The 26,217-nt window shown below is 39.3% G+C and overlaps 1 protein-coding gene across 4 annotated transcripts in view; it reads left to right on the top strand.

Annotated features, from left to right (window-relative positions):
* Positions 1–24,195, top strand: part of paics (phosphoribosylaminoimidazole carboxylase, phosphoribosylaminoimidazole succinocarboxamide synthetase) — a 78,878-nt gene extending 54,683 nt beyond the window's left edge. For 3 of the 4 annotated variants that reach the window (XM_051927805.1, XM_028791096.2, XM_028791093.2), the window contains 7 exons: positions 11,599–11,777; positions 12,513–12,692; positions 12,885–12,998; positions 14,967–15,050; positions 22,566–22,746; positions 22,846–23,004; positions 23,957–24,195. In XM_051927805.1, coding sequence (XP_051783765.1) covers positions 11,599–11,777; positions 12,513–12,692; positions 12,885–12,998; positions 14,967–15,050; positions 22,566–22,746; positions 22,846–23,004; positions 23,957–24,123 — 1,064 coding nt within the window. In that variant the 3' untranslated portion in view covers positions 24,124–24,195. Of the gene's footprint in view, positions 1–11,598; positions 11,778–12,512; positions 12,693–12,884; positions 12,999–14,962; positions 15,051–22,565; positions 22,747–22,845; positions 23,005–23,956 lie in introns of all 4 variants that reach the window. The other variant, XM_051927806.1, reaches the window with a different exon arrangement.
* Positions 24,196–26,217: the final 2,022 nt, after the last annotated feature.

Genomic DNA, 26,217 nt, shown 5'->3' with positions numbered 1-26,217 from the left:
ATTTCAGATGATGACAAACACTTCAAAGTTGTCATTCACGCAGACAAAAAACCATTACATGCACACACAGGCAGATTTAATAAACCCACAGTTCATCAAGTTGGTGTTGTCATCGTTGGGCAAACGTTCAACAGTAGAGATATTGTCTTGAAAACCAGAGACAATAAACTACAACGCATTAAGGAAACCCACAGATCCTATGATGCACTTCAATATCCTCTCATGTTCTGCTATGGTGAAGACGGCTATTCTGTGTCTATACCTCAAGTTCATGCTACCAGTAAGTTACCTATGAACAAAACCGTCTCTGCAGCAAACTTCTATTCATACCGCCTTATGATCAGACAGCATCATGATAATACTATCCTTTTCTTCCGAACTTTATTAAATCAGTTTTTAGTTGATATGTATGCAAAAATTGAATCCGAACGACTCAATTATATCAGACTAAATCAGAAAAAACTACGAGCTGAAAATTACGTTCACTTAAAAGATGCTATTGACAAAAAAGACACTGATTTAATAGAACTTGGTCAAGCTGTGATATTACCATCTTCCTTCACTGGAGGACCTCGCTATATGCACGAGCGTACACAAGACGCAATGACATACGTACGTCATTATGGCCGCCCTGACTTATTCATCACATTTACTTGCAATCCTAAATGGCCTGAGATCACTGAAATTCTCCTTCCACGTCAAAAACCTCACGATCGCCACGACCTTATCAGTTGTGTATTTCATCTCAAGATTCGCAAAATCATAGACTTGCTCACGAAGAGTAACATTTTTGGCTGTACAAATTGCTACATGTACACCATAGAGTGGCAAAAGCGAGGTATTCCCCATGCACACATTCTATTGTGGTTAAAAGATAGGATTAAACCAGCTCTCATCGATGAAGTCATCCGTGCGGAAATTCCTGATCCACAGACTGACCCTGCCCTACACAAAATAGTAAAATCCACCATGATTCACGGCCCATGTGGACCTCATAATATCAACTCACCCTGCATGATCAACAGAATATGCACTAAGAAGTACCCGCGTCCGTTCATCTCAGAAACTCAGACCAGAGAAGATGGTTACCCTCAGTACCGCCGGCGCGGACCTGCTGATGGAGGTCATACAATTAACATCAAAGGAGTAGATATCGACAACAGATGGGTGGTCCCTTATAGTCCTGTGCTGTCCCGCTTCTTCAATGCTCACATCAATGTCGAATTTTGCACTTAAGTAAAATCAATCAAATACATCTGCAAGTATGTTAACAAGGGAAGTGACCAGGCAGTATTTACAATACAAAATGAAAATGACGAAGTATCTCGATACGAAGCTGGTCGTTACATTAGTAGCTCTGAAGCAGCCTGGCGCATTTTCTGTTTTCCCATTCACGAACGTTACCCTCCGGTCATTCATCTTGCTGTGCATCTTGAGAACGGACAAAGAATTTATTTCACAGAAGCCAACGTTGCCGATAAAGTACACAAACCACCCTTTTAGCATTCTTTGACCTTTGTAAACACGATGATTTTGCAAAACAACTTCATTATAATGAAATTCCATCATATTATGTGTGGGCAAACAACATGTTTCGTCGAAGAAAACAAGGCAACCCTGTATCAGGACATTCGGGAGTGAAAAAGCATAATGTGCTGGGACGGGTCTACACTGTACACCCGAATAACTCTGAATGCTACCATCTTCGACTGCTGCTCAACAAAATCACAGGTCCCACATCTTTCAAATCTCTCAGAACAGTTGATGGTGTCCTACATCCGACCTATAAGTCAGCCTGCAGGGCACTCGGTTTATTACATGACGATATCAACTGGGACGAGACTCTACAGGAAGCTGCTCTGTCTCGCTCACCTCAAAAGATCCATGAACTGTTTGCTGTCATGTTGGTGTTCTGCCAAATGGAAAACCCCTTAAACCTATGGGAAAAACATAAAGACAGCATAGCAGATGATATTAGGAGACAGACTGAAAAAGATCATATACGAACAGAAGTCCACCAGTGGTTAAATTTGATCTATAACAACTGTCTACAGTTGCTTCAAAACTACGTAATTGGTATTGGAGGTCAATCTCTTCATCATTACGGTTTGCCTTCACCTTTAACACAACTGGTACAACTTAAGTCAAATCCCGAGTACTTGAAAGAGACATCTTACAACACCTCGCAATTGGCCAATATAGTCACAAATAACGAGCGTTTGCTAAATAGTGACCAAAAGTCAGTTTATGACCAAATCATGAGCAGCGTTGCGTCAGCCACTGGCACAGTGTTTTTCCTTGATGCTCCAGGAGGAACTGGTAAGACATTCCTAATAAACCTTCTCCTTGCAAAAATCCGAGCAAAACGTAACATTGCCATAGCTGTGGCTTCTTCTGGCATTGCTGCAACTCTTCTAGAGGGTGGCAGAACTGCTCATTCAGCTTTCAAGCTGCCTCTGAACCTCAACCATACTGAATCCCCCATGTGTAACATATCAAAGCAAAGCAACATGGCTGAAGTGCTGCGACATTGTCAGCTTATTGTCTGGGATGAATGCACTATGGCACACAGAGCAGGTATTGAGGCTTTAGTTAGGACCCTCCAAGACATCCGAAACACCAACAAACTTATGGGAGGCTTGACAGTGTTACTGGCTGGAGACTTCCGCCAAACCCTACCAGTCGTGCCCAGAGGAACACGCGCTGATGAAGTTAAAGCATCTCTGAAATCTTTATACTTATGGCCACAAATCAATGTTGTTACTTTAAAAATAAACATGAGAGTTCATTTGAAAGGCGACAAAAAAGCCGAGGAGTTCTCTGCTCTTCTGATGAGTATAGGTGATGGCACCTTCATACAAGAAAATCGTAAAATAAATATTCCTACAAATCTCTGTCTCATCGTGAATACCTTACAAAGCCTTCTTCAAAATGTTTACCCCGATCTACGAAATCTCCACCAAAATAACGTGTCATGGTTAAGAGAGAGAGCTATCCTGACACCAAAAAATGACATGACTACGACTATAAACCACATTTTACTTCAAGAACTACCTTCACAACCAAAAACATATCAATCTGTTGATTCAGTTGTAGAAGTAGAAGACGCGGTGCATTATCCGATAGAGTTTCTCAACACTCTAAATCCTCCAGGCACTCCTGAGCATAATCTCATTTTGAAGGTCGGGGCACCAATAATGTTACTGAGAAACTTACAGCCACCAAAACTTTGTAACGGCACGAGACTTCAGGTCACATCTCTACAAAACAACCTGATTGAAGCAACTATTTTTACTGGCAGTGCCTCGGGTGACACAGTTTTTATTCCTCGCATCCCCGTTATACCATCTAATCTCCCATTTCAATTCAAACGCATTCAATTTCCAGTAAGGCTCTGCTTCGCAATGACAATTAATAAGTCTCAAGGACAAACACTACAAAAGGTTGGCATTGATTTGAGGCAGGATTGCTTTTCACATGGCCAACTGTATGTTGCATGCTCAACAGTAAGCTCAGCACACAGCTTGGTCATATTACAACCGGAGGGACAAACTGACAACGTCGTGTACAAAGAGATCCTTAACAAATAATTATTTGTATATTTTCCCTCAGTTTAAAAATGTTTACTTTTTTCTTAATTTAAATATTCAGCCAGTATTTCGCCGCTGCGAAGCGCGGGTATTTTGCTAGTATATATATATATATATATATAGCCAACCCGCGGCGTATGCCACATAATTACGTATTGATGGGTGAACACTTCCTGAACGACACAGTTGTCCAAATGGGGTGGGTTTGTGGATACCACTGTGAGTGAATGAAAAGATAGACCTCTGGAGAGAGCAACATATAATTGTCCGTGACTGAAAGCGGGATCGTCTGATGAAGAAGGCCACGCTGGTGAAAGTTACTTCGTTGGTAGGGATAAGTGTCAGACTTGTAGATTAAGGTGTAGCGAGTCTTCGTTGTTGACGCTTAATATAGCTTGCGTACTGAGATGTTCCGGAGTCACAGTTGAGAAACACTTTGTTAATGTCTTTTAAGCACAGGGGAAAAAATGAACATGTGAAACATCCGTAATGTAATAAGCCACCAAGAAAAGTAACATTGCAACAATGCTATCTACGACCCGATCTCTGTAAACAGAAGTGAAAACAAAATCGAGCCCGGTGTATTCTTTAACTGCCTTGTGGCGCTGTAGTAGTGCTGCTGCTTTGCAGTAAGGAGACTGTGGAAGATTGTGGTTTTGCTTCCCGGTTCCTCCCTGTGTGGATAGCGCTTTGAATACGGAGAACACTGCTATATCAATGTAACGAAGTATTAACAGGAAATTGTCTTCGTGTAATAGTAAAAGGCAAATTATCTGCGACAAACGAACTGTTTTACATGCTGCATACGCCACATAATCACGCCGCTTTTTAAATGTTTTTTTAAGCAGAGGGAAAAAAATGAACATTTGCAAAATCCGTAACGCTGCTTTCAGTAAGTACAATGCACACGCGTTTAATTTGTCGGCCACTTTTTGCCAGCCGTCTTTTCTGGTTTGGGCTGCTTTTGCAGTGTTACCGCTTGTGCATATTAAATCTTGAAATCCTTCGAGTAACTAACTAACACCGTCCCACCCACACACACAGCTTGTGTGAAAAAAATGCGCCCGTACTTTCATAATTTTGTTGCAGCCTATAGTGGAGTCAGGCACAGAGAAGGTCAGCTGCTGAAAGAGCGTCTCGACTGTTGCAGGGCCTGCATTGGTGAAGCAGGTGAGACTCTAATAAAACAGAGGCACAGGGCTTATTGGTTTTTAAAGACTGCTTCCTTCATTGTGTTTTAACCTCAGTTTTAAAGGATTGTTTTAAGGATCCCATGGGATACCCCTCGCAAACTGTTTTAGACGCTGCATTCAGCAATTCACATCCATGACAAACATGCCTCTTCTTACATGGTCCTGCCGCGTCCACCCTCGTTCTCAAAGCATACACACCGCCTGGTCATGTGCCCGCTCGCAAGAGCAACTCATGGAGACCCGCCCACCAACTCTAAGACCGTGGCGTGTAAAACAGTTTGCGATGGTGGTGCGTGTGTCATAACCGAAAAGAATAATGAAATGTCAACGTGGCTCAGAGGTGCATGTGGACTCCTAGCACAGACAAAAGCGACTTACGGGGTGGTCGGGGAGTTGTTGCATCCGAGCACATGAGCAGGCAGTGGGAATGCCTAGAGAGCGAGGGTGGACGCGGGCCGGGGAATAAGGAGTGTTGGTGGGCGGGGAAACGTTTTCCGTGTTCCTGCAGGACCATCTAAGAAGACGCATGTTTGTCGCGGATGCGAATTGCTGTATGTAGCATGTAAAACAGTTTGCGATGTTGCACGTGATCGTGCGTCGTAACCGAAAAGTCAACGTGGCTCAGACATGCACGTGGACTGTAGCACAGACAAACAGAAATGACGGCGTGTTTTCCATGGCGTTGCGTCCGAGTTGGTGGCCGTGGCTCTGTGAGTTTTCGTCATATCCAATGGTCTTAGAGTTGGTGGGCGTAGCTTCTTCTTGCGTGCTTTCATGGGTGTCTTGCCCGCTCTGGCGGCGGCTTAGAGAATTATATAAAATATATATACAGTGCATCTGGAAAGTATTCACAGTACATCATTTTTTCCACATTTTGTTATATTACAGCCTTATTCCAAAATGGATTAAATTCATTTTTTCCCTCAGAATTCTACACACAACATCCCATAATGACAATGTGAAAAAAGTTTACTTGAGATTTTTGCAAATTTATTAAAAGTAAAAAAATTGAGAAAGCACATGTACATAAGTATTCACAGCCTTTGCCATGAAGCTCAAAATTGAGCTCAGGTGCATCCTGTTTCCCCTGATCATCCTTGAGATGTTTCTGCAGCTTAATTGGAGTCCACCTGTGGTAAATTCAGTTGATTGGACATAATTTGGAAAGGCACACACCTGTCTATATAAGGTCCCACAGTTGACAGTTCATGTCCGAGCACAAACCAAGCATGAAGTCAAAGGAATTGTCTGTAGACCTCCGAGACAGGATTGTCTCGAGGCACAAATCAGGGGAAGGTTACAGAAAAATTTCTGCTGCTTTGAAGGTCCCAATGAGCACAGTGGCCTCCATCATCCGTAAGTGGAAGAAGTTCGAAACCACCAGGACTCTTCCTAGAGATGGCCGGCCATCTAAACTGAGCAATCTGGGGAGAAGGGCCTTAGTCAGGGAGGTGACCAAGAACCTGATGGTCACTCTGTCAGTGCTCCATGGGTCCTCTGTGGAGAGAGAAGAACCTTCCAGAAGGACAACCATCTCTGCAGCAATCCACCAATCAGGCCTGTATGGTAGAGTGGCCAGACGGAAGCCACTCCTTAGTAAAAGGCACATGGCAGCCCGCCTGGAGTTTGCCAAAAGGCACCTGAAGGACTCTCAGACCATGAGAAAGAAAATTCTCTGGTCTGATGAGACAAAGATTGAACTCTTTGGTGTGAATGCCAGGCATCACGTTTGGAGGAAACCAGGCACCGCTCATCACCAGGCCAATACCATCCCTACAGTGAAGCATGGTGGTGGCAGCATCATGCTGTGGGGATGTTTTTCAGCAGCAGGGACTGGGAGACTAGTCAGGATAAAGGGAAAGATGACTGCAGCAATGTACATAGACATCCTGGATGAAAACCTGCTCCAGAGCGCTCTTGACCTCAGACTGGGGCGACGGTTCATCTTTCAGCAGGACAACGACCCTAAGCACACAGCCAAGATATCAAAGTAGTGGCTTCAGGACAGCTCTGTGAATGTCCTTGAGTGGCCCAGCCAGAGCCCAGACTTCAATCCAATTGAACATCTCTGGAGAGATCTTAAAATGGCTGTCCACCAACCCTTCCCATCCAACTTGATAGAGCTTGAGAGGTGCTGCAAAGAGGAATGGGCGAAACTGGCCAAGGATAGGTGTGCCAAGCTTGTGACATCATATTCAAAAAGACTTGAGGCTGTAATTGCTGCCAAAGGTGCATCGACAAAGTATTGAGCAAAGGCTGTGAATACTTATGTACCCTAAGTTCTTGTCTATAAGCCGGACTCATGTATTAGCCGGATACCAAAAATCATATGAATTTTTAAAATAAAATCGTATCATAGATAAGCCGGACTCATGGATAAGCCGAACGTACTATAACCTATAACTAATAGAAGGGAGGGAGGTCAATGGTCTCACTCGCGCCCATTTAATTTCTTTAAGGGGGGAGAGAGTGTGAGATATTGCCGTCTCTCTCACTCCCCGCATGGCGCGGTTGGAGCGGCCGGAGCGCGTTCTTTCTGCTCTGGGCGTCGCCGAGTCAACACGAGCGCGTAGCGGTCATTTAAATTGTGATTTTATATGTAAGCATATTTAAATATATATCGCGGATTTCTGCGGACAATGGGTCTTTTAATTTCTGGTACATGCTTCCTCAGTTGGTTTGCCCAGTTGATTTCATACAAGGGACGCTATTGGCAGATGGCTGAGAAGCTACCCGGCTTACTGTTCTCTCTCTCTTGCGCTGACTATCTGTGATCCTGACTTATGGGGATTGAGCAGGGGGGCTGTTTGCACACCTAGACGATACGGACGCTCGTCTAAAAATGCTGAAAGATTATCTTCACGTTGCTATCTTTTGTAAAGCTGATTCCTGAAAAGACATGCTGCACAGTGCTTCGCATACTTAAAAGCTCGAAGGGCACGTATTGATTTTTGACTGAAAAACAAACTCTCCCTCTCTCTCTCTTTGTCTGCTCCTGACGGAGGGGGTGTGAGCTGCCGCCTTCAACAGCTTTGTGCCGCGGTGCTTCGCATACTTAAAAGCCAAACAGACATATTGATTTGTTTGCTTCACTCCTTTGAAGAGGAAGATATGTTTGCATTCTTTTAATTGTGAGACGGAACTGTCATCTCTGTCTTGTCATGGAGCACAGTTTAAACTTTTGAAAAAGAGACAAATGTTTGTTTGCAGTGTTTGAATAACGTTCCTGTCTCTCTACAACCTCCTGTGTTTCTGCGCAAATCTGTGACCCAAGCATGACAATATAAAAATAACCATATAAACATATGGTTTCTACTTCGCGGATATTCTTATTTCGCGGGTGGCTCTGGAACGCAACCCCCGCGATGGATGTATAAGCCGGACTTATGTATAAGCCGATATTCTATTTTTTCATTTTCACAACTTTTTTCCTTAGATAAGCCGCGGCTTATTGACAAGAACTTAGGGTACATGGGATTTCTCAGTTTTTTTTATTTTTAATAAATTTGCAAAAACCTCAAACTTTTTTCACATTGTCATTATGGGGTGTTGTGTGTAGAATTCTGAGGGGGGAAAAAATGAATTTAATCCATTTTGGAATACGGCTGTAACATAACAAAATGTGGAAAAAGTGATGCGCTGTGAATATTTTCCGGATGCACTGTATATATAAATATAATATAATACACTGCTTGCTTCGCTCGCCAACCCCCATGTTTGGCTTTCTGGATACACACTTTTTTTAAGATTTTTTTAATTTTTTTATTTTTCTTTCTTTGAATTGTTGCTATTGCATTAGTTTCACTTTTATTTCAGAACTTCGGTAAAAACAATATTTGGAATCTTTCAAGTCCCAACATGCTGAATCTTTTAAATGAGGTCTGTGAGGCATGTGTTTAATGACTATGTACCATAATTCAGGATAGGTTTCTCTGTTTGGAATTTCAGCACAGACAAAACGATCCACATCATCAGCAGTTAATCATTTTTTTTTTTTGCATTGTAACCAATAAATGCATGTGAGGTAAACCCTGTTTTTGAAATTTGATCGTGTAAATGTATGCTCGGATTTGACTGAACACTGTTTCGAGTTCTTTCAATAAAATTAAGACTTTCTGATAAAACAACCTACTTACGAAAGTCGGAATATCATGAGCTGATGTAGCAGGTGGCAATGTTTTCAAGAATCTTCGGTTTTCTGGCCATTGTGGATTGCACGTCATTATAATAAATAAACCTGGCCAACCAATAGTTCTGGATATTTCCATTGCATCATGATATAATTCTTGCAATGCTCTTGGACTACCTTGATATGATGGTAATATTACTGCTTTACCTATTTTGAATTTGTCTGAACTATTGATATTTGAATTTTGAACATGATCAGTGAGACCTTGCATATGTTCTGTTCTAAGTTTTGCCTGATTCGATTTAATAAAGAGAAGACGATTAGCTTTGACTTTTAGATACGCATTAATAATGTAATGTTGCGTTAGACGTTGAGATGACAGAAGTGGGTTAAATACATTGGAACGTATCGCTAATTTTGCCCCGAAATATTGTGTTGGTGTTGTTCATTTTTCTGAATTCATGTGTTTCATATTGTATGACCATCCTGTTTCACCATCTGGGAAAAGGAAAAGGAAAGAGTAATGGATCATAATGTGGTGAATTATTAGACCGAAATGTCGATTCATGTTTTGCTTTTGGATAAACATGAATGTCTACTCTGTTTTTGATATCTCCATCTTTCGAAACTATTATTGCTGATAATTCATCACATGTTGGTTTATTATATATGCGTGCGTGGTCTTTCTGATTCATATACAGTAGAAATCCAAGAAAAGTTCTTTGTCCGTGTTTTGCAGACAAATTTCAGGTAAAGTGCGATACTTTTGGACATATGGATTTGTGTCCATTATTTGTATCCATTATTGTATAATTTCTAATGTGTCCGATCGTTTAACTTTTGATTCTATGTTGCATCGTTTCTCCGTGATCATAAATATACACCTGACCGAAATGTGATTTCTTCAGAATTAAACTGGTCGTTGCTTTAATTGTTGCTGGACCACAGATTCTTATAGCGTATGGTCCATTCTTGTGTAAATCTACGTTTTGAGCATTGAATGATGCAAATGTGAAAAGATTATTGTAGACTCGGATATTTTGCCTGTAGTGTTTGTGGATTTCATTTTCCCCAAACATCAAATCTTTTAATTCTCTTGGATATGCCTCCTCATTGTGTATAAACACTACTTTTCCCTGGTGGCAACACGAATTAAACGGTATACAAGTCTCTGACTTAAACCTCAAAGCCTTACAATATTTACATACTTCTGACATATCACCTATGTCCATACATTCGATCTCTATTCGCCTTTATTTCTCTGAGTAATAACTTCTCTTTAAAGATCGCAGTAGCGCAAACACTTTTTTTTTTTTTTTTTTTTTTTTGACACTTCAGTTTTTTTTTTTATGCTTTTATATTCTATATCTTGCTCTGCATGTGTATCGCGCCTACCTTTTTGAGTCTTTTGAATTCCACTGTTTTCATTATCTCTAACTTGCTCTGCATGTGTTTGGCCCCCTTGTTTTTTAACCTCTTTATGATGTTTTACTTCGTTTTCTACTCTATTTCTGACCTGCTCCCCCCCCCCCCCCCCCCCCCCCCCCATTACACCTGGTGATTATTTTCCCTTTTTTTGAGTAATAATTTCCATTTGTTTGCGCTACTGCAATCTTTACTATCTTTTTTTTTTTTTGATTCTTTATAATTTTCCTGCTTTCATATTCTTTAACTTTCTCTGCATTTGTATCGCACCACTTTTTTTGAGCCTTTCGAATTCCACTGCTTTCATAATCTCTAACCTGCTCTACATGTGTATTGTGCCAATGTTTTTGAACGTCTTTATGAAGTTCTACTTTGTCTTTTACGCTTTGTCTTTTATTTCTGAGCCTGATTGGACCTGCTTTTTTTTCAATTCCACTTGTTCCGGGTTGATTATTACTTTCCTTATTTTCTGAAATTGCACCTAGATTATTCTTTTTCTTTTTTGCAATTTTTTTTTCTCTCCAACGCTTTTTGGTGTTTTCTCCGCGCTGCTCTTTCTTCTTTGCATAGTCGTCGACGATTCATCTATAACGTATTGTCCTTATACGCTTTATATGTGCTGAGAGCCCTGGATCTGTGTCTGCTAAAAGCCTTTACATGACTAAGTGTTTTGCTGCCCGTGGTCTCATTTGATATTGGTTGTAAGTAGGGTGTGTCTTGCAAGAATCTCATGTTTAAGGTCCCCCACGAGATGCTCCGTGGCCAGTCTGTTTCGTCTTGCGGGTCTTTTAAGTATCTTCCATGAAGATCACATCTCGTCTCCCTAGCCTCTCCCTCCCAGGATTGTGTGTGTGGGTGGGTTTTTCCACTCTATGAACCTTTGGAATAAAAGGCACTCTTCTTGTCTCTTGTCTGCACATTTTCACCACACTCGGCATGGCCATGACCCCACATGTTCCATACCTCCTAACCAGTAGTTTTTGTCTATTTGCTTCTGTAGGTTTTGGCCTTCTGAAGTTTTCAAACTCCTTCAGTTCTGCTTTGTTTTTTGTCCGACTGTTCAATATCATTGGTAAACAAATTCCTATGGTTACAGTGATCTTTTTGATCAATTTCCCTAAAGGTATTTGACTGGGACGAGATCCTTTTTTGAGTTTGTGAGTAAATATTTCAAATAAAAAAATTTTTCAGAGGTTTTCTAAATTTAGAAGATTTGGGGTATCAAGTGAAAATGTAACTTGTGACTATCCTTTTCTTAAAGGGATCAAGACTGCCTTTATCAGACAACATTCTGACACTGCCTTTGTGGCAGCTCACTGTGAGATGATCCCAATAGAATGGGTTTGTCGGAGAATTGCTACTGGCTCCTTCCTGAAGAGGTGTCCTGGCGTAAAGGAGGGGTACAGATTTACCCCTTTAAAGGTTGAAACCTTCTTTAAAGTAAGGCTACATTTATAATTCATGAAGATTATGTGTTTGTGTTTTTTTTTTTTTTTTTTTTTAACAATTTATTATAGTAAAATCATGCCCAGAAAAATGCAAGTTAGGTAAAAGCACCATGTTATGCACTGCTTTGATGTGTGTAGTACTCCTTGGCACTCCTTTGCTTCTCCTTTCTTGTTATTCCTTTGTTTTTTAAAATGTGAGATCACACCACAGCAATTGAGATTTTTTTTTTTTTTCATTTGTTTTCTAAGACCACTGTTGCAGGGGAGCTAAAGTTTGTTTTATCTACATAAGTGTCCAATCCTGTTCGGTGTTGCAGTCCATCACAGGGCACACTCCTTCATAACAGATCAATTTAGAATCACTAGTTGACCTAGCAAACATATCCTCAGGATTTACAGAGTGTTCAGTGTACAAACTCCATTTGGTGAGAAGGCCAGAAATAAAATATTTAGTTCTGGAAATATGACGCCAATGCAGCGCCAGGTAATGTCTAGACAGAAAACTGTAGTGTACTAAATGAAGCATAGTAATTGAACTGTTGAGATGCGTATTTTCATCAGAGAGCTAACCAGGAACTCTTTTCAGTCTAGTAATGTTGCAGGACAGTGAAAACTATAACGGACTCTATTCTGAAGTGTAATTCATGCTTGATTCTCATGCAATTAATTGCTAATCAGTTGGTTATAATAAATGGAAAGTGTCTATTTTGTCTTTTCCAATATATAGGATGATGCCAATAATGATCCCCAGTGGTCAGAAGAACAGTTGATTGAAGCAAACTTCTGCCTTGGAGGTCTTAAAATTGGACGATGTGAAGTAGACATTATGACCCGCACTACTATGGCCATATTTGAGATTTTGGAGAGGGCCTGGGAAACACAGGACTGTACACTTGTTGACATGAAAGTAAGAAATTGCCTTTTTTATTTCATCTGATGGATACCTTGTGCATAAGTGGTTAAACAATGTTTGCAATACTATATTGTTATATGTACGCATTGATAAAAATGATATAAAAATTAAGTAGAGATGACCATTTTATGGTATTGTATGATATGGATGGACACTAACTTGATGTTTTTATCTGTTTTTCCCCAGATTGAGTTTGGTGTTAATAAGATGACCAAAGAAATTATTCTTGCTGATGTTATTGACAATGATTCGTGGAGATTATGGCCCTCTGGGGATCGTAGCCAACAAAAGGATAAGCAAGTGGGTTTTGGCCTTGTTTTGTCAGCATGAATAGATTGTATAGAATCTTAATTCTGTTAAGAAACAAAACAATGTACTTGTAAGTGAAAGTTATCCTACCTTTTTTTTGTCTTTTGCCTTTACTTGATTTTTAATTTCTTGTCTATATGTGAATACATTTTTCCCCAGATAGTACTAACTAGAGGTGCACCAATCTATTTATTACCAGTTGTGGTCTTTGATTAATTTTGCTGAAAATTGGACAGTTTTAAATCCATTTGCTCATTTCATGATACCATAAGATGTTACAGACACATGTGGATCATTCAAATCCTGATGGTAAAATTTTTGCCTATTAAGCAATAATAAAACAGGCTTTGAACTTTTGAATACTTAATAATCAAATTGTAAACCGTAACTTGGTTTAATTTTTTCTTTTGTTTCTTCAACTTTTAATTTAATACAATTTTGGCCCTACAGTGTTTCTGTGCGTTATGCTCAGAAATGTGAAAAGGATTCATTATATTTTTTTATAAATACTGGTTGAACATGTTGAAATTGACCGGTTAAATAATTTATCCGTTGCATCTAAGTCAATTCAAGGTGAGGAGCACGTCCATCACACAGGAGACTTGCGTATGCACACACCAGAACTCAACAATAGTGTATTGTGGTTGAAGTTGAGGCTAAAAAAAATTCTAATTTTTCTGTTCATTTTAAGACATTTTGTAATATGTAATCAAGATATTTAAATACTAATATATATGCTGTAAATTAAAAACCAGAAATGTATTCTGTTTAGATATATAAGATTTGTGACCGTAATTCATTATGAGTGTGGGGTTGTCAACTTGAAGTTGGCAGCAGAATACGGTTCCAGATGCATCACGGGGGAGTGATTGTAGTGTAATGGTGAGATTACACTTGTGACTCCAAATTGAAAATGATGCTTTTAGAGACAAAATGGTTTGATGAAAAGATAATGGGGAAAGTCTTTGATTAAGGATTACTGTACATTACACTTTAACTTTTCTAACTTTGACTGCATTAGAAGCAAGTGTGGTAACCTCTATACCACCAAAGTAGCCTGTTTATGCCTTCTCTCTGCCAATGAAATTGCAATGAGACACTGTATAGCCTATATTCTAAGTTAGATTGTCCTTTAAAGATCAGGATCATGAAAATCAGGAGCGGTTTGTGTGATTCTGGAGCAAACATGCAATCGGGCACCAACTCAGCCTAATATAGATAATGCTAGTGTTCCTCTTCCTTGACATGGAAACAAAATTCAGGAAGACTTCTTTACTTGGGTTATTTTTTTTATTATTATTTTTACATTCCTAAATTTTGCTCCAGATGGGTCTTTTTTCCACAGCATGAATATTTAATCTTATCTAAAACTTGTGAACTGAAACCTGGTATGTTAGCCCTTTACTCACAATTATAATGCTCAGGTGTATTGTTTTGAATACACCGTATTAAAGAAGGTTCTGTCTGATCCGAGCAAGGTGGATATTCATCTGTGCAATGTAGCCTACTGCAAAGAGATGAAAAAAAAAAATCACTTTACTGATCCTTTGTAAGTGTCATTAACACTAACAGAAGCCTTTGTTAAGGTCTTTTTACATAAGACTAAATTAGTAATAAATGCATTTTTGCAGGAACCAAACCAAGTGTTACCAGAACAACCAACATAATATTCAACTGGCCCTTTTCATTTCAATCCCTGGTCAGCCAGTCCTAGTAATAGTGTTGGATTAGTACTAAAATTTTTGACTTTGGTATCAATACCAGCTTTTCAACTTGTGTACCAATATGGTTCCAAAGCATATAATGGATGCCCCCTACCCCACCCCATCTCACAGCTTTCTCCACTCGCTTGCATATACAAGCCTCCCTGTGTAAAATAAACTGTATACTACACAACCCTTCAGTGTACCATTAAAGTAACATTTTATGCATACTTGTAATTCAGATTAATTTTTACAGGTTTATCGGGATCTCAAAGAAGTTACTCCAGAAGCGATGCAGATGGTGAAGAAGAACTTCGAGTGGGTAGCAGAAAGAGTTCAGGTATACATCTCTGATCAGTGAATGTTGATACTCTAAAATATACTTATTGTAAATTTTAATATCTATAAACATTACATTTTCTTAATAATGTTTTAGGGCATTTTTAGTTTTTTCTTTTACTATGTTTTTTTCTTGCATACATATTGGACCTTCATTTTGGTTGTGGGGAGTTGGGACTGGGAAAAGGAGAAGTCTGTTTCTGAAAGTGTTAAAATCTTTTGGGCAAATAAGGATATGGCATCAAAGTATATGACTTAACAAGTATAAGAACTGTAAGATAGATTAATAGGTATTGATTAATGGTTTTGCTTTGGAAGTGCAATAAAATAGACATTTTAGTAAGGAACACAATTTTCTTTACATTTCTCTATAGATGGTTTGGGGAGGGGGGGAATCCTGGCTGTTAGAATAACATGAAGGTAGAAGAAGGCTAATCATTTAATAAATTTAATAACATACAGTGCCTTCCATAATGTTTGGGTCAAAGACACATTTTTCCTTAACATACCCTTCTACTCTGCAGTACTGCAGACTTTTAGTTGTGGGTATTTGCATACATTTTGGTCATAGCATGTAGAAATGACAACACTTTTTCTACATGGTCTCCCCATTTCATGGCATCCTAATGTTTGGGACAATTGGCATCACAGGTGTTTGTGATTACTTGTGTGTGTTTCATTGCTTCGTTAGTGCAGCTATAAGATACCTAGGCTTGATTCTACCTACAGACTACCTTTAGAGTTTCTAGTTGCTATTGTTCAACATGAGGACAAGAGCTGTGCCAGTGAAAGTCAAAGTATCATAGGTGGTCCGTGGTGCAGAGAACTCTTAACCCCCATTGGAATTGTTTTTAATAAAAGTACTTTGGCACCTACCCCGTGTCTAAATGCATGTGTCCTCATCTGCCCAGCTCATCTCGGTAATGTTATTGATGGTGGCGGGTTCAAGTGGCTCATGGAAGGAACTGGAAGTGTGGAGTCAACCTGCACTGTCAGAAGCCATAGTGAGGCTAAAAAAACCAAGAGTAAAACCACTCGATCCATTAGTAAAACCTTAGGACTACCTAAATTCAGTATCTGGAATATCATTAAGAAGAAAAAAAAAATGCATTGGTGAGCTCAGTAATCGCAAAGGGACTGGTAAGCCAAGGAAGACCTCCACTTGTGATGACAGAAGAATTACTTACTGTGGTCAAGCAAAAACCCAAAACACCTGTTCGGCAGATCGGAGACAAAGTCTTTAAGAGGCAGATGTGTCAGAGACTACTATCTGCAGAAGATGTCATAAACAGAAATACAGAGGCCACACTGCAAGGATGCAAACCACTAGTTGGTCACAAAAGCAGGAGAGTCCGATTTACAGGTTGTGAGAAAGTACTTACAGACCACAGAATACTGGAAAAAGGACTTGTAGACAGATGAAACAAAGATTAACCTGTATGAGAATGATGGGAAGAACAAAGTGTGGAGATGGGAAGGAACTGCCCAAGATTCAAAGAATAGTACCTCCTCTGTTAAACTTGGTGGTGGCATGTATGGCTGCCATCGGTACTGGCACACTGATCTTCAGTGATGATATAACTGCTGACGGCAGTTGCACAATGAATTCTGAGATGTATGGAAACATCTGCTCAGATTCCACTAAATGTCTCCAAACAGATGGCACTTCATCCTACAATAAGATAATGATTCCAAACATACTGCTAGGTCAATACAGGACTTTTTCAAAGCTAAAAAAATTGGAAAATTCTTGAATGGCCAGTCACCAGGTTTAAATCCAATTACACATGCCTTCCTTATACTGAAGAGAAAACTTAAGGGAACAAGCAGGATCTGAAGATGGCTGTATTAGAGGCTTGACGGAGCATTACCAGGGAAAATAATCTGCGCATGGTGATATCTATGAATTGCAGATTTACAGTCATGTGAAAAAGCTTGGGAACACTTCTTAATCCTTTGGATTTTTGTTTATCATTGGCTGAGCTTTCAAAGTAGCAACTTCCTTTTAATATATGACATGCCTTATGGAAACAGTAGTATTTCAGCAGTGACATTAAGTTTTTATTGGATTAACAGAAAATATGCAAGATGCAGTATAACAATTACACGGGTGCATAAATTTGGGCACCCCAACAGATATATTACATCAATACTTAGTTGAGACTCCTTTTGCAAATATAACCGCCTCTAGATGCCTCCTATAGCCTTTGATGAGTGTCTGGATTCTGGATAGAGGTATTTTTGACCATTGTTCCATACAAAATCTCTCTAGTTCAGTTAAATTTGATGGCTGCCAAACATGGACAGCCTGCTTCAAATCATCCCATATATTTTCGATGATATTCAAGTCAGGGGACTGTGACGGCCATTCCAGAACATTGTACTTCTCCCTCTGCATGAATGCCTTTGTAGATTTCAAACTGTGTTTTAGGTCATTGTCTTGTTGGAATATCCAACCCCTACGTAACTTCAATTTTGTGACTGATGCTTGAACATTATCCTGAAGAATTTGTTGATATTGGGTTGAATTTATCCGACCCTAGACTTTAACAAGGGCCCCAGTCCCTGAACTAGCCACCCAGCCCCACAGCATGATGGAACCTCCACCAAATTTGACAGTAGGTAGCAGGTGTTTTTCTTGGAATGCGCTGTTCTTCTTCCGCCATGCAAAGCGCTTTTTGTTATGACCAAATAACTCAATTTTTGTCTTGACAGTCCAAAGCACTTTGTTCCAAACTGAATCTGGCTTGTCTAAATGAGCATTTGCATACAACAAGTGACTGTTTGTGGCGTAAGTGCAGAAAGGGCTTCTTTCTCATCACCCTGCCATACAGATGTTCTTTGTGCAAATTGCGCTGAATTGTAGAACGATGTACAGATACACCATCTGCAGCAAGATGTTTTTGGAGGTGATCTGTGGGCTGTCTGTAACCATTCTCACAATCCTGCGCGTTTGTCGCTCCTGTATTTTTCTTGGCCTGCCAGACCTGGGTTTAACAGCAACTGTCCCTGTGGCCTTCCATTTCCTGATTACATTCCTTACAGTTGAAACTGACAGTTAGCTTTTTGTAGCCTTCCCCTAAACCATGATACTGAACAATCTTTGTTTTCAGGTCTTTTGAGAGTTGCTTTGAGGATCCCATGCTGTCACTCTTCAGAAGAAAGGGAAAGGGAGTCAAAGGGAAGCACAACTTGCAATTGACCACCTTAAATACCTTTTCTCATGATTAGACGCACCTGTCTATGAAGTTCATGGCTTAATGAGCTAATCCAACCAATTTGGTGTTGCAAGTAATCAGTATTGAGCAGTTACATGCATTCAAATCAGCAAAATTACAAGGGTACTCAAATTTTTGCACATCCAGTTTTTCACATTTGATTTAATTTCATACAACTAAATCCTGCTTCACTAAAAATATGTGTTTGGAAAACACCCCAGTACTCAGGTGTTCCTAGGAAATGAAAGACATACCACTGTTATCCTTTTCGTTGAAAGTAGAGTAAATTATTATGCAGGCAGAGAGGGGTTCCCAAACTTTTTCATATGACTGTAAAGCTGTCATTGAATGCAAGGGATGTGCAACAAAATACTAAATATACCTGCTTTAATATACAGTGCATCTGGAAAGTATTCACAGCACATCACTTTTTCCATATTTTGTTATGTTATAGCCTTCTTCCAAAATGGATTAAATTCATTTTTTCCCTCCGAATTCTACACACACCTCATAATGACAACGTGAAAAAAGTTTACTTGAGGTTTTTGCAAATTTATTAAAAATTGAGAAATCACATGTACATAAGTATTCATAGCCTTTGCTCAATACTTTGTCGATGCACCTTTGGCAGCAATTACAGCCTCAAGTCTTGTTGAATATGATGCCACAAGCTTGGCACACCTATCCTTGGCCAGTTTCGCCCATTCCTCTTTGCAGCACCTCTCAAGCTCCATCAGGTTGGATGGGAAGCGTCGGTGCATAGCCATTTTAAGATCTCTCCAGAGATGTTCAATCAGATTCAAGTCTGGGCTCTGGCTGGGCCACTCAAGGACATTCACAGAGTTGTCCTGACGTCACTCCTTTGATATCTTGGCTGTGTGCTTAGGGTCGTTGTCCTGCTGAAAGATGAACCGTCTCCCCAGTCTAAGGTCAAGAGCGCTCTGGAGCAGGTTTTCATCCAGGATATGTCTGTACATTGCTGCAGTCATCTTTCCCTTTATCCTGACTAGTCTCCCAGTTCCTGCCGCTGAAAAACATCCCCACAGCATGATGCTGCCACCACCATGCTTTACTGTAGGGATGGTATTGGCCTGGTGATGAGCGGTGCCTGGTTTCCTCCAAACGTTTCGCCTGGCATTCACACCAAAGAGTTCAATCTTTGTCTCATCAGACCAGAGAATTTTCTTTCTCATGGTCTGAGAGTCCTTCAGGTGCCTTTTAGCAAACTCCAGGCTGGCTGCCATGTGCCTTTTACTAAGGAGTGGCTTCCGTTTGGCCACTCTACCATACAGGCCTGATTGGTGGATTGCTGCAGAGATAGTTGTCCTTCTGGAAGGTTCTCCTCTCTCCACAGAGGACCATCGGGTTCTTGGTCACCTCCCTGACTAAGTCGCTTCTCCCCCGCTTAGTTTAGATGGCCGGACAGCTCTAGGAAGAGTCCTGGTGGTTTCGAACCTCTTCCACTTACGGATGATGGAGGCCACTGTGCTCATTGGGACCTTCAAAGCAGCAGAAATTTTTCTGTAACCTTCCCCAGATTTGTGCATCGAGACAATCCTGTCTCGGAAGTCAACAGACAATTCCTTTGACTTCATGCTTGGTTTGTGCTCTGACATGAACTGTCAACTGTGGGACCTTATATAGACAGGTGTGTGCCTTTCCAAATCATGTCCAGTCAACTGAATTTACCACAGGTGGACTCCAATTAAGCTGCAGGAACATCTCAAGGATGATCAGGGGAAACAGGATGCAACTGAGCTCAATTTTGAGCTTCATGGCAAAGGCTGTAAATACTTATGTACATGTGCTTTCTCATTTTTTTATTTTTAATAAATTTGCAAAAACCTCAAGTAAACTTTTTTCACGTTGTCATTATGGGGTGTTGTGTGTAGAATTCTGAGGAGGGAAAAATGAATTTAATCCATTTTGGAATAAGGCTGTAACATAACAAAATGTGGAAAAAGTGATGCGCTGTGAATACTTTTCGGATGCACTGTATATGCCATTGCTTTGTCCCAAATATTATGGACCCCTGAAATGGGGAACGGGGTGCATGTAGAAATAGTGTTGTAATTCATGCGTGGTGAGATAGAAATGTATGCAAATGTGCACTTTTATTATGTCTGAATTCTTTGATTTGTAATTTTAAATTGTGGAGCGGTGAGTAAAGGAAAAATATATCTTTTTTTCCCCAATATTTTACGGGGTAGCTTATTGAAAAGGGTATTTTTTTTTGGAGATTTTGATTTAACAAGCTTTAATTTAACATTTTACTTTTTGCAATGTTAACATGAAGTCCACTTACTGTTAATTTAATGCTCGGGTGGGAGAAGACTTAATCATTTAAGTTTTTTGTGAGCCTTTTTTACCTTCAAGTTGGTTAAAAGCTAATTTTCATGGCTTAGTTAAGCAGGAGGTTGTTACACAGTAACAAGCAAGAAAAAGCAGCTCTGTAGCTGGCGCTTTATTAGCTATTTGGAGTTCTAATTTTTTTTTTGTCACAGAACCCTTTTTATAATACCAAGGCTTTAGGAATGATGTTTGATTCAGTGTGGCTACATGTCATTGCTCCAGGTTTGAGTAAAGAATCTTCTTTGTGAAGTGCAATCTTTGTCTTTTCCATTGATGTCCTTGGTCTGTTGTGGTGTTGTCTTCCTTTCAGGGAAAAGATGATTGCTTAAACATTTTACTAGAAGTTTTCCAGTTGTAGTTGGGTTGCTTCGAAGTCTTATCCAACTGTGTGTGATCATTTGCATGGAACTTAAGTTTAGGAGATGGATCACAGAACTAGTAATCCCTCCAAGGGTAGTCAGTGGAGTGTTCGTCTTGCAATCAGAATAGGTCTGCTTCTGCCCCAAAAGAGCTGCTGGCTTTCTACTTCCTACTTTTTCTGCCCCGGAGCAAAGGCTGAACACTACTGATGCAGAGAAAGCAAGGACCTAGTGCTGACTTAAATAAGAGAAAGACCTGGTGTGGAGGTAATGAATGTAGTTGTGCAAAGGAGAAACCAACTAGGTGGTGCATGTGGCACAAAAGGCAGAAGATGGTATGAAATAAAGGGGTCTCACCTAAAAGACACACAGGGCCATTGAGAGTTGAGAAAAAAACGATATTTGAATCTGGAAAATGGATGTTTAAATAACCGATGATCGCAAAGATAAAGATTTTTATGACCAAAATATAAGACAAAACTAGGTTAGCTGGGTAGCATCTCGAATTAGGTTAGTCACCTAGGTGTGAATTGCTTGAACTAGAAAGTTATGAAGTATACATTTTGGGTGCAGTTTAGAGCTCTGGTCTTGTATTATCATTCTTGTGGAAAGGGTAAAGATCTCCTGGCCTTTCCCCATGTGTCATGTCAATTCAGTTTTACTCAATTTTTACTTTGGGTTGTACATCTTCATATAAATAGGACTTTTTTTTTTTTAGTAATTTAGTCCTTAGATTCCACAATGTATGGGAAAGCTGCACCGTTTTGGAGACTGCTTGTACTGGATATTGTAAAAGAAATCATGCTATGTACAAGGGAATCTGCTAAAAAAATTATTTAATTATAAAGGGTATGAACATCAGAGGTAACCTGTCTGCGATAGTTTTGAAAATATCCTTGGGCCAGAATGAATATTTAGAAATGGGCATTTGGGAATTTATATTGCCTTCATCATTTGGGCTTAAGTGCAGATTTAAAAGTAGGATTTTAACAAACCGTTATTGAAGCATAGTATTTCTCTGTTTTCTCTTTGTTTTCTTTATTATTGCTTCTGTCGACTCAGTTTTGTGTATACCTCCTTTTGATGGTGGTTACATCTTTGCATTTTAATAGGATATTATCAATTAGTGGGTTTTGTTTTTGCGATGCAAGGCCATTTTTGCAGATAAGCTTCAGCAAAGTAGCTTACCTGTGGAGAAAATAGACTATACTCCTACCACTTTATGTATTTCAGTTTTTAAAGTTACTGGTATCAGAAAGGGCGATGGGATTCAACAAATCATGAAAAGGTGGAAGATCAGGTGCAGATGTGCAGTGTGTGTTATATTCTTGGGGTATGATTTAATGTTTAATTTCTTGCAGAATATTTTTTTTCTTATGGTTGTAGATTTTGTTGGTGTTGATTTGAGACCTCTGTGCTCATGGCCTTGCTCAAACTGCAAACTGGATTAGATTTGTCTTTGTTTGCTTTGTGAAGTACTGTTTGGAAAGTCAAGATTGAATGTGTATCATTCTTTAACTTGCATATGCTTTTTAAAAAAGGTCTGATGTAATGTCACATTTCATCCATTTTTTCTTTTTCTTAAAGCTGCTGTTGGAATCCAAGAATCCTGGAAGAGTTGTGGTGCTGATGGGATCAACTTCTGACATCGCTCACGGTGAAAAAATCAAGAAAGCTTGTGTCGGTTATGGCATTCGGTGTGCTGTAAGAGTTACTTCTGCTCACAAAGGTCCAGATGAAACCATGAGAATAAAGGCAGAATATGAAGGTACATTTTTGGGGGTATTTTATGGTGTTTTTTAAAATTAAAACGCAAGCTTTTTTTCATCTTTTATTTTATCTTTTGAAAAATCTGACTCTTTGGCAGGTGATGGAGTTCCAACTGTTTTTATAGCGGTGGCTGGACGAAGTAATGGCCTTGGACCTGTCTTGGCTGGCAACACTGCATTTCCAGTTATCAACTGTCCACCAGTTTCTCCAGACTGGGGTGCTCAGGACATCTGGTCATCTCTGAGAATGCCAAGTGGTAATTCTTGCTATTTTTGTTTTACTTAGCATAACACAGTATGTGAAATCTGATATCCACTTCAGTGTAACTATTTTATGTCTCTTATGATTTATTATTACTTAACTGTGTAGGTCATGTTTCTGCAAATTTGGTCCTGGAGGTCTATAATGGCTACAAATTTTTGTTCCAACCTGATAGCTTAACAGGAAACCAGTCATTGACAATAAGAGATGTTAAATTTTATGGTTTGCTTGTATTCATTCTACAATCAAATCGGGTCATTCTTCGGCCATCCAATTCTCGGTCCTTCACTTTTTTCCTTTTCAGTTTCCTTTCAGATATTTTTATTAAATTACATAGTTCATGTTGAAAATATGCAGGTGTCAGTGGAAACAAGTTAGATGGAGAATCTGCTGGTTCCTTTGCTATTTGCAGTGGCTAGCTTAATAAACTGCGGTGTTCAAAGGGTGAATCGTAGCAAGTGAGATGTTTAAAATAATGCAGAAAAGTGCATTCAACAGCAATTGACTTCTTATTAAGAAATTGGCTGGCAACAAAACCTGCGGTCACTACACAGTTGTGAAAGTTCAGATTCGTGGATGAACAGTAGAGAGTGGTACATTGTAAAGAAATACAACAAACCTGGAGAAACTGCCCCTTAGCAAAGACTAATCCTGTCTCGCTGCAGGAAATCTCTCCAAATATACATTTTAAACCGGTATTGAAATGTTGAACATGCAATTAGACTGAAGGCTAGTGCCATGCCAGAAGATTCCCTGTGTTATTGTTGCCATCTTGTTTAAAAAGTTGTGTGTTCATTTGTTAAATGCAGCACATGGAGGAGGTAAAGTAAACCCTCAACTGTTTGTTCTGCTACTAGTTAGAGGATTTTGTTTTAGGAATATTACCTGTCGTGTAAATGTTACCACCATGTTTAGCATAACCCCTTTTTGTTTGCATTTTTGTCTAGGTCTGGGGTGCACCACCGTTCTGTCTCCTGAGGCCGCAGCTCAGTTTGCAGCACAGATTTTTGGACTGAACAACCACCTTGTCTGGGCTAAATTAAAAGCCTCCATGTTAAATACTTGGGTGGCTTTAAAAGTGGCTGACCAGAAACTGCAAGAATGCTCCTTGTGATTTAAGTTAACAGAAAGCTGATGCACGCCCCATGGCACTGCCAAATTCAAATAATAAAAGATTTTCTGACATGATTGATTCCCTTATTTCTTGTAATTGCTCTATTTCCTTACACTGTACAGAATTCTTCTTATGGACATTTGGCAGCTGTTTGGAGTGGAAAAGCATTGAATGGTCATTTTTGGGGCCTGCAATGCATTTGAAGTAGGCTGTAGTGAAACTCCGCTACAACTGTGTAGTTCAATAAATAGGTTGAAGTGACTGAATTTAAATGGTTGTCATTTTTATATAATCCAGTTGAGTAGAGCAACACAGAATAGTGCGTTACCTTTGCTTCATGCTGTTTTCTAAAACCTTATCAGGCTTGAACTACTGTGTACTGCTGATCAAGGCCACTGCTTACCAAAAGAAAAATCTTGAACATTTGGACCATTTAGATAAAGAGAATATTTTGTCTAGAATTCAATACTCTAGTAATAAAGATTTTCTGTTGGTAGGATGATTTTTACATTTAAGGAAGAATAAAAAATAAGTAACTTTTTTTTTTTTTTTTCTTATAATTTAGATTAAATGTTTGGCATTTTGAATAATTTTGAGGATTTTTGAACTTCATCTTTAATGCCATATGACTTGTGACATTCTTAAGGTTCACAGTGCACACTTGTGGATTAATAACCAATACAACATTTTAGCTTTCTTCAAATTTCATAGCTCAGACTTGAAAATGTGAACTTTTTTTTTTTTTTTTTTTTTTTTTTTTTTAAATATTGTAGCACACTTTCAATGATGGAACAAGAGCAACATTTAATTTAAGAGCAACATGTTCATGCATTAGGTGTACCTCGAAGTCTTTACAAGATGTCAAAAAAAGAGAAAAAAACAAATTAAAATTTGATAAGAATAATGAGTAACATACAAAATAAATCAATATGCCCCATACATAATATATATATTCTGCTAAGCCTAAAAGTGCAACTGTGATGTTTTTAATGTCACATTTTAAATCGGGCTTATTTTAAAACCTACATACTGTATATATATGTTTGGTATCATTCTTTTCAGAATTTATCTTATTTATTGAACTTTAATGTGATGTTAGATTTTTCAGATTCTTTTTCTGTTTTTAAATTATAAACTAAAAAATATCAAAGTTGTGGTTTTTGTCAGTTAAAACGAATGGATCCTTTATTTATTGAGATGGAACTTCGTGCCAAAACAACAACAACATTTATTTATATAGCACATTTTCCTACAAATAATGTAGCTCAAAGTGCTTTACATGATGAAGAAAGATTTAACTACACCCGGGGCCAGAAATAAAACACAAGCAGGAGGATAGCTGCTGTACAGGCTTTTAAATGTTTGAAGCGCCGTGTGAGATTCAGATCACGCAGCACAGCAGCAGAAACTATTTGTTTCCCATTGTATCACTATTCAAGTGGGGGTTTCAGGGGAGCGACCGCATCTCCTTTGGGTACGTTCAGCCCCCCTCTTCACAACACGAGCGGCAGAGAAGTGGCTGGTGAGCGAAGCGAGCAGGGAGGTACTCAAGTACTTCCTTACTGGTGTTTAGGCTTCATCCTAGAGGATTCAATGCAGTGGGTATTGTGGAAAGTTATGGTGTCTGCTTTTGTTCAAGCATAATAAGTGGCTGCACAGGACTTTGATCGGGTACAAAGAAATGTACAGATTAGTAATGACTGCAAATCCAGGAAGAATGTAATTCTATGCATGTACAGTCTTAGTAGGAGTACAACTAAAATGTAGCAAGATTTTGTACTATCTGTCCAAGATAGGCTGAAATCTAAGTAATCAATGTAGACCTCGGTATCTGTTGGGAGTGTATTTTGCAATGCATGTATTATGAAAATGCACTGCATTTGTCATTTCAACAGATGGCACTTCACAAATGTTAGAGGCATAGCATTGGACAGATCACAGACACTTTTTTTTGTTTCTTTTACTAAGGCGGATGAGCTCGTTTCTGTCCATCTGGCAGCTTACTCTCTGTTGGATATATTCAGAGTTGATGTTTGCACAGCAGTTTGTATGCATTATATGCCATTTTGTATGGGTTTCGTAAAAACAGTGCTA

This window comes from Erpetoichthys calabaricus, chromosome 5 (assembly GCF_900747795.2).
Source record: "Erpetoichthys calabaricus chromosome 5, fErpCal1.3, whole genome shotgun sequence".
Classification (NCBI taxonomy): Eukaryota; Metazoa; Chordata; class Cladistia; order Polypteriformes; family Polypteridae; genus Erpetoichthys; species Erpetoichthys calabaricus.
This window is presented reverse-complemented; position numbering and strand designations above follow the sequence as displayed.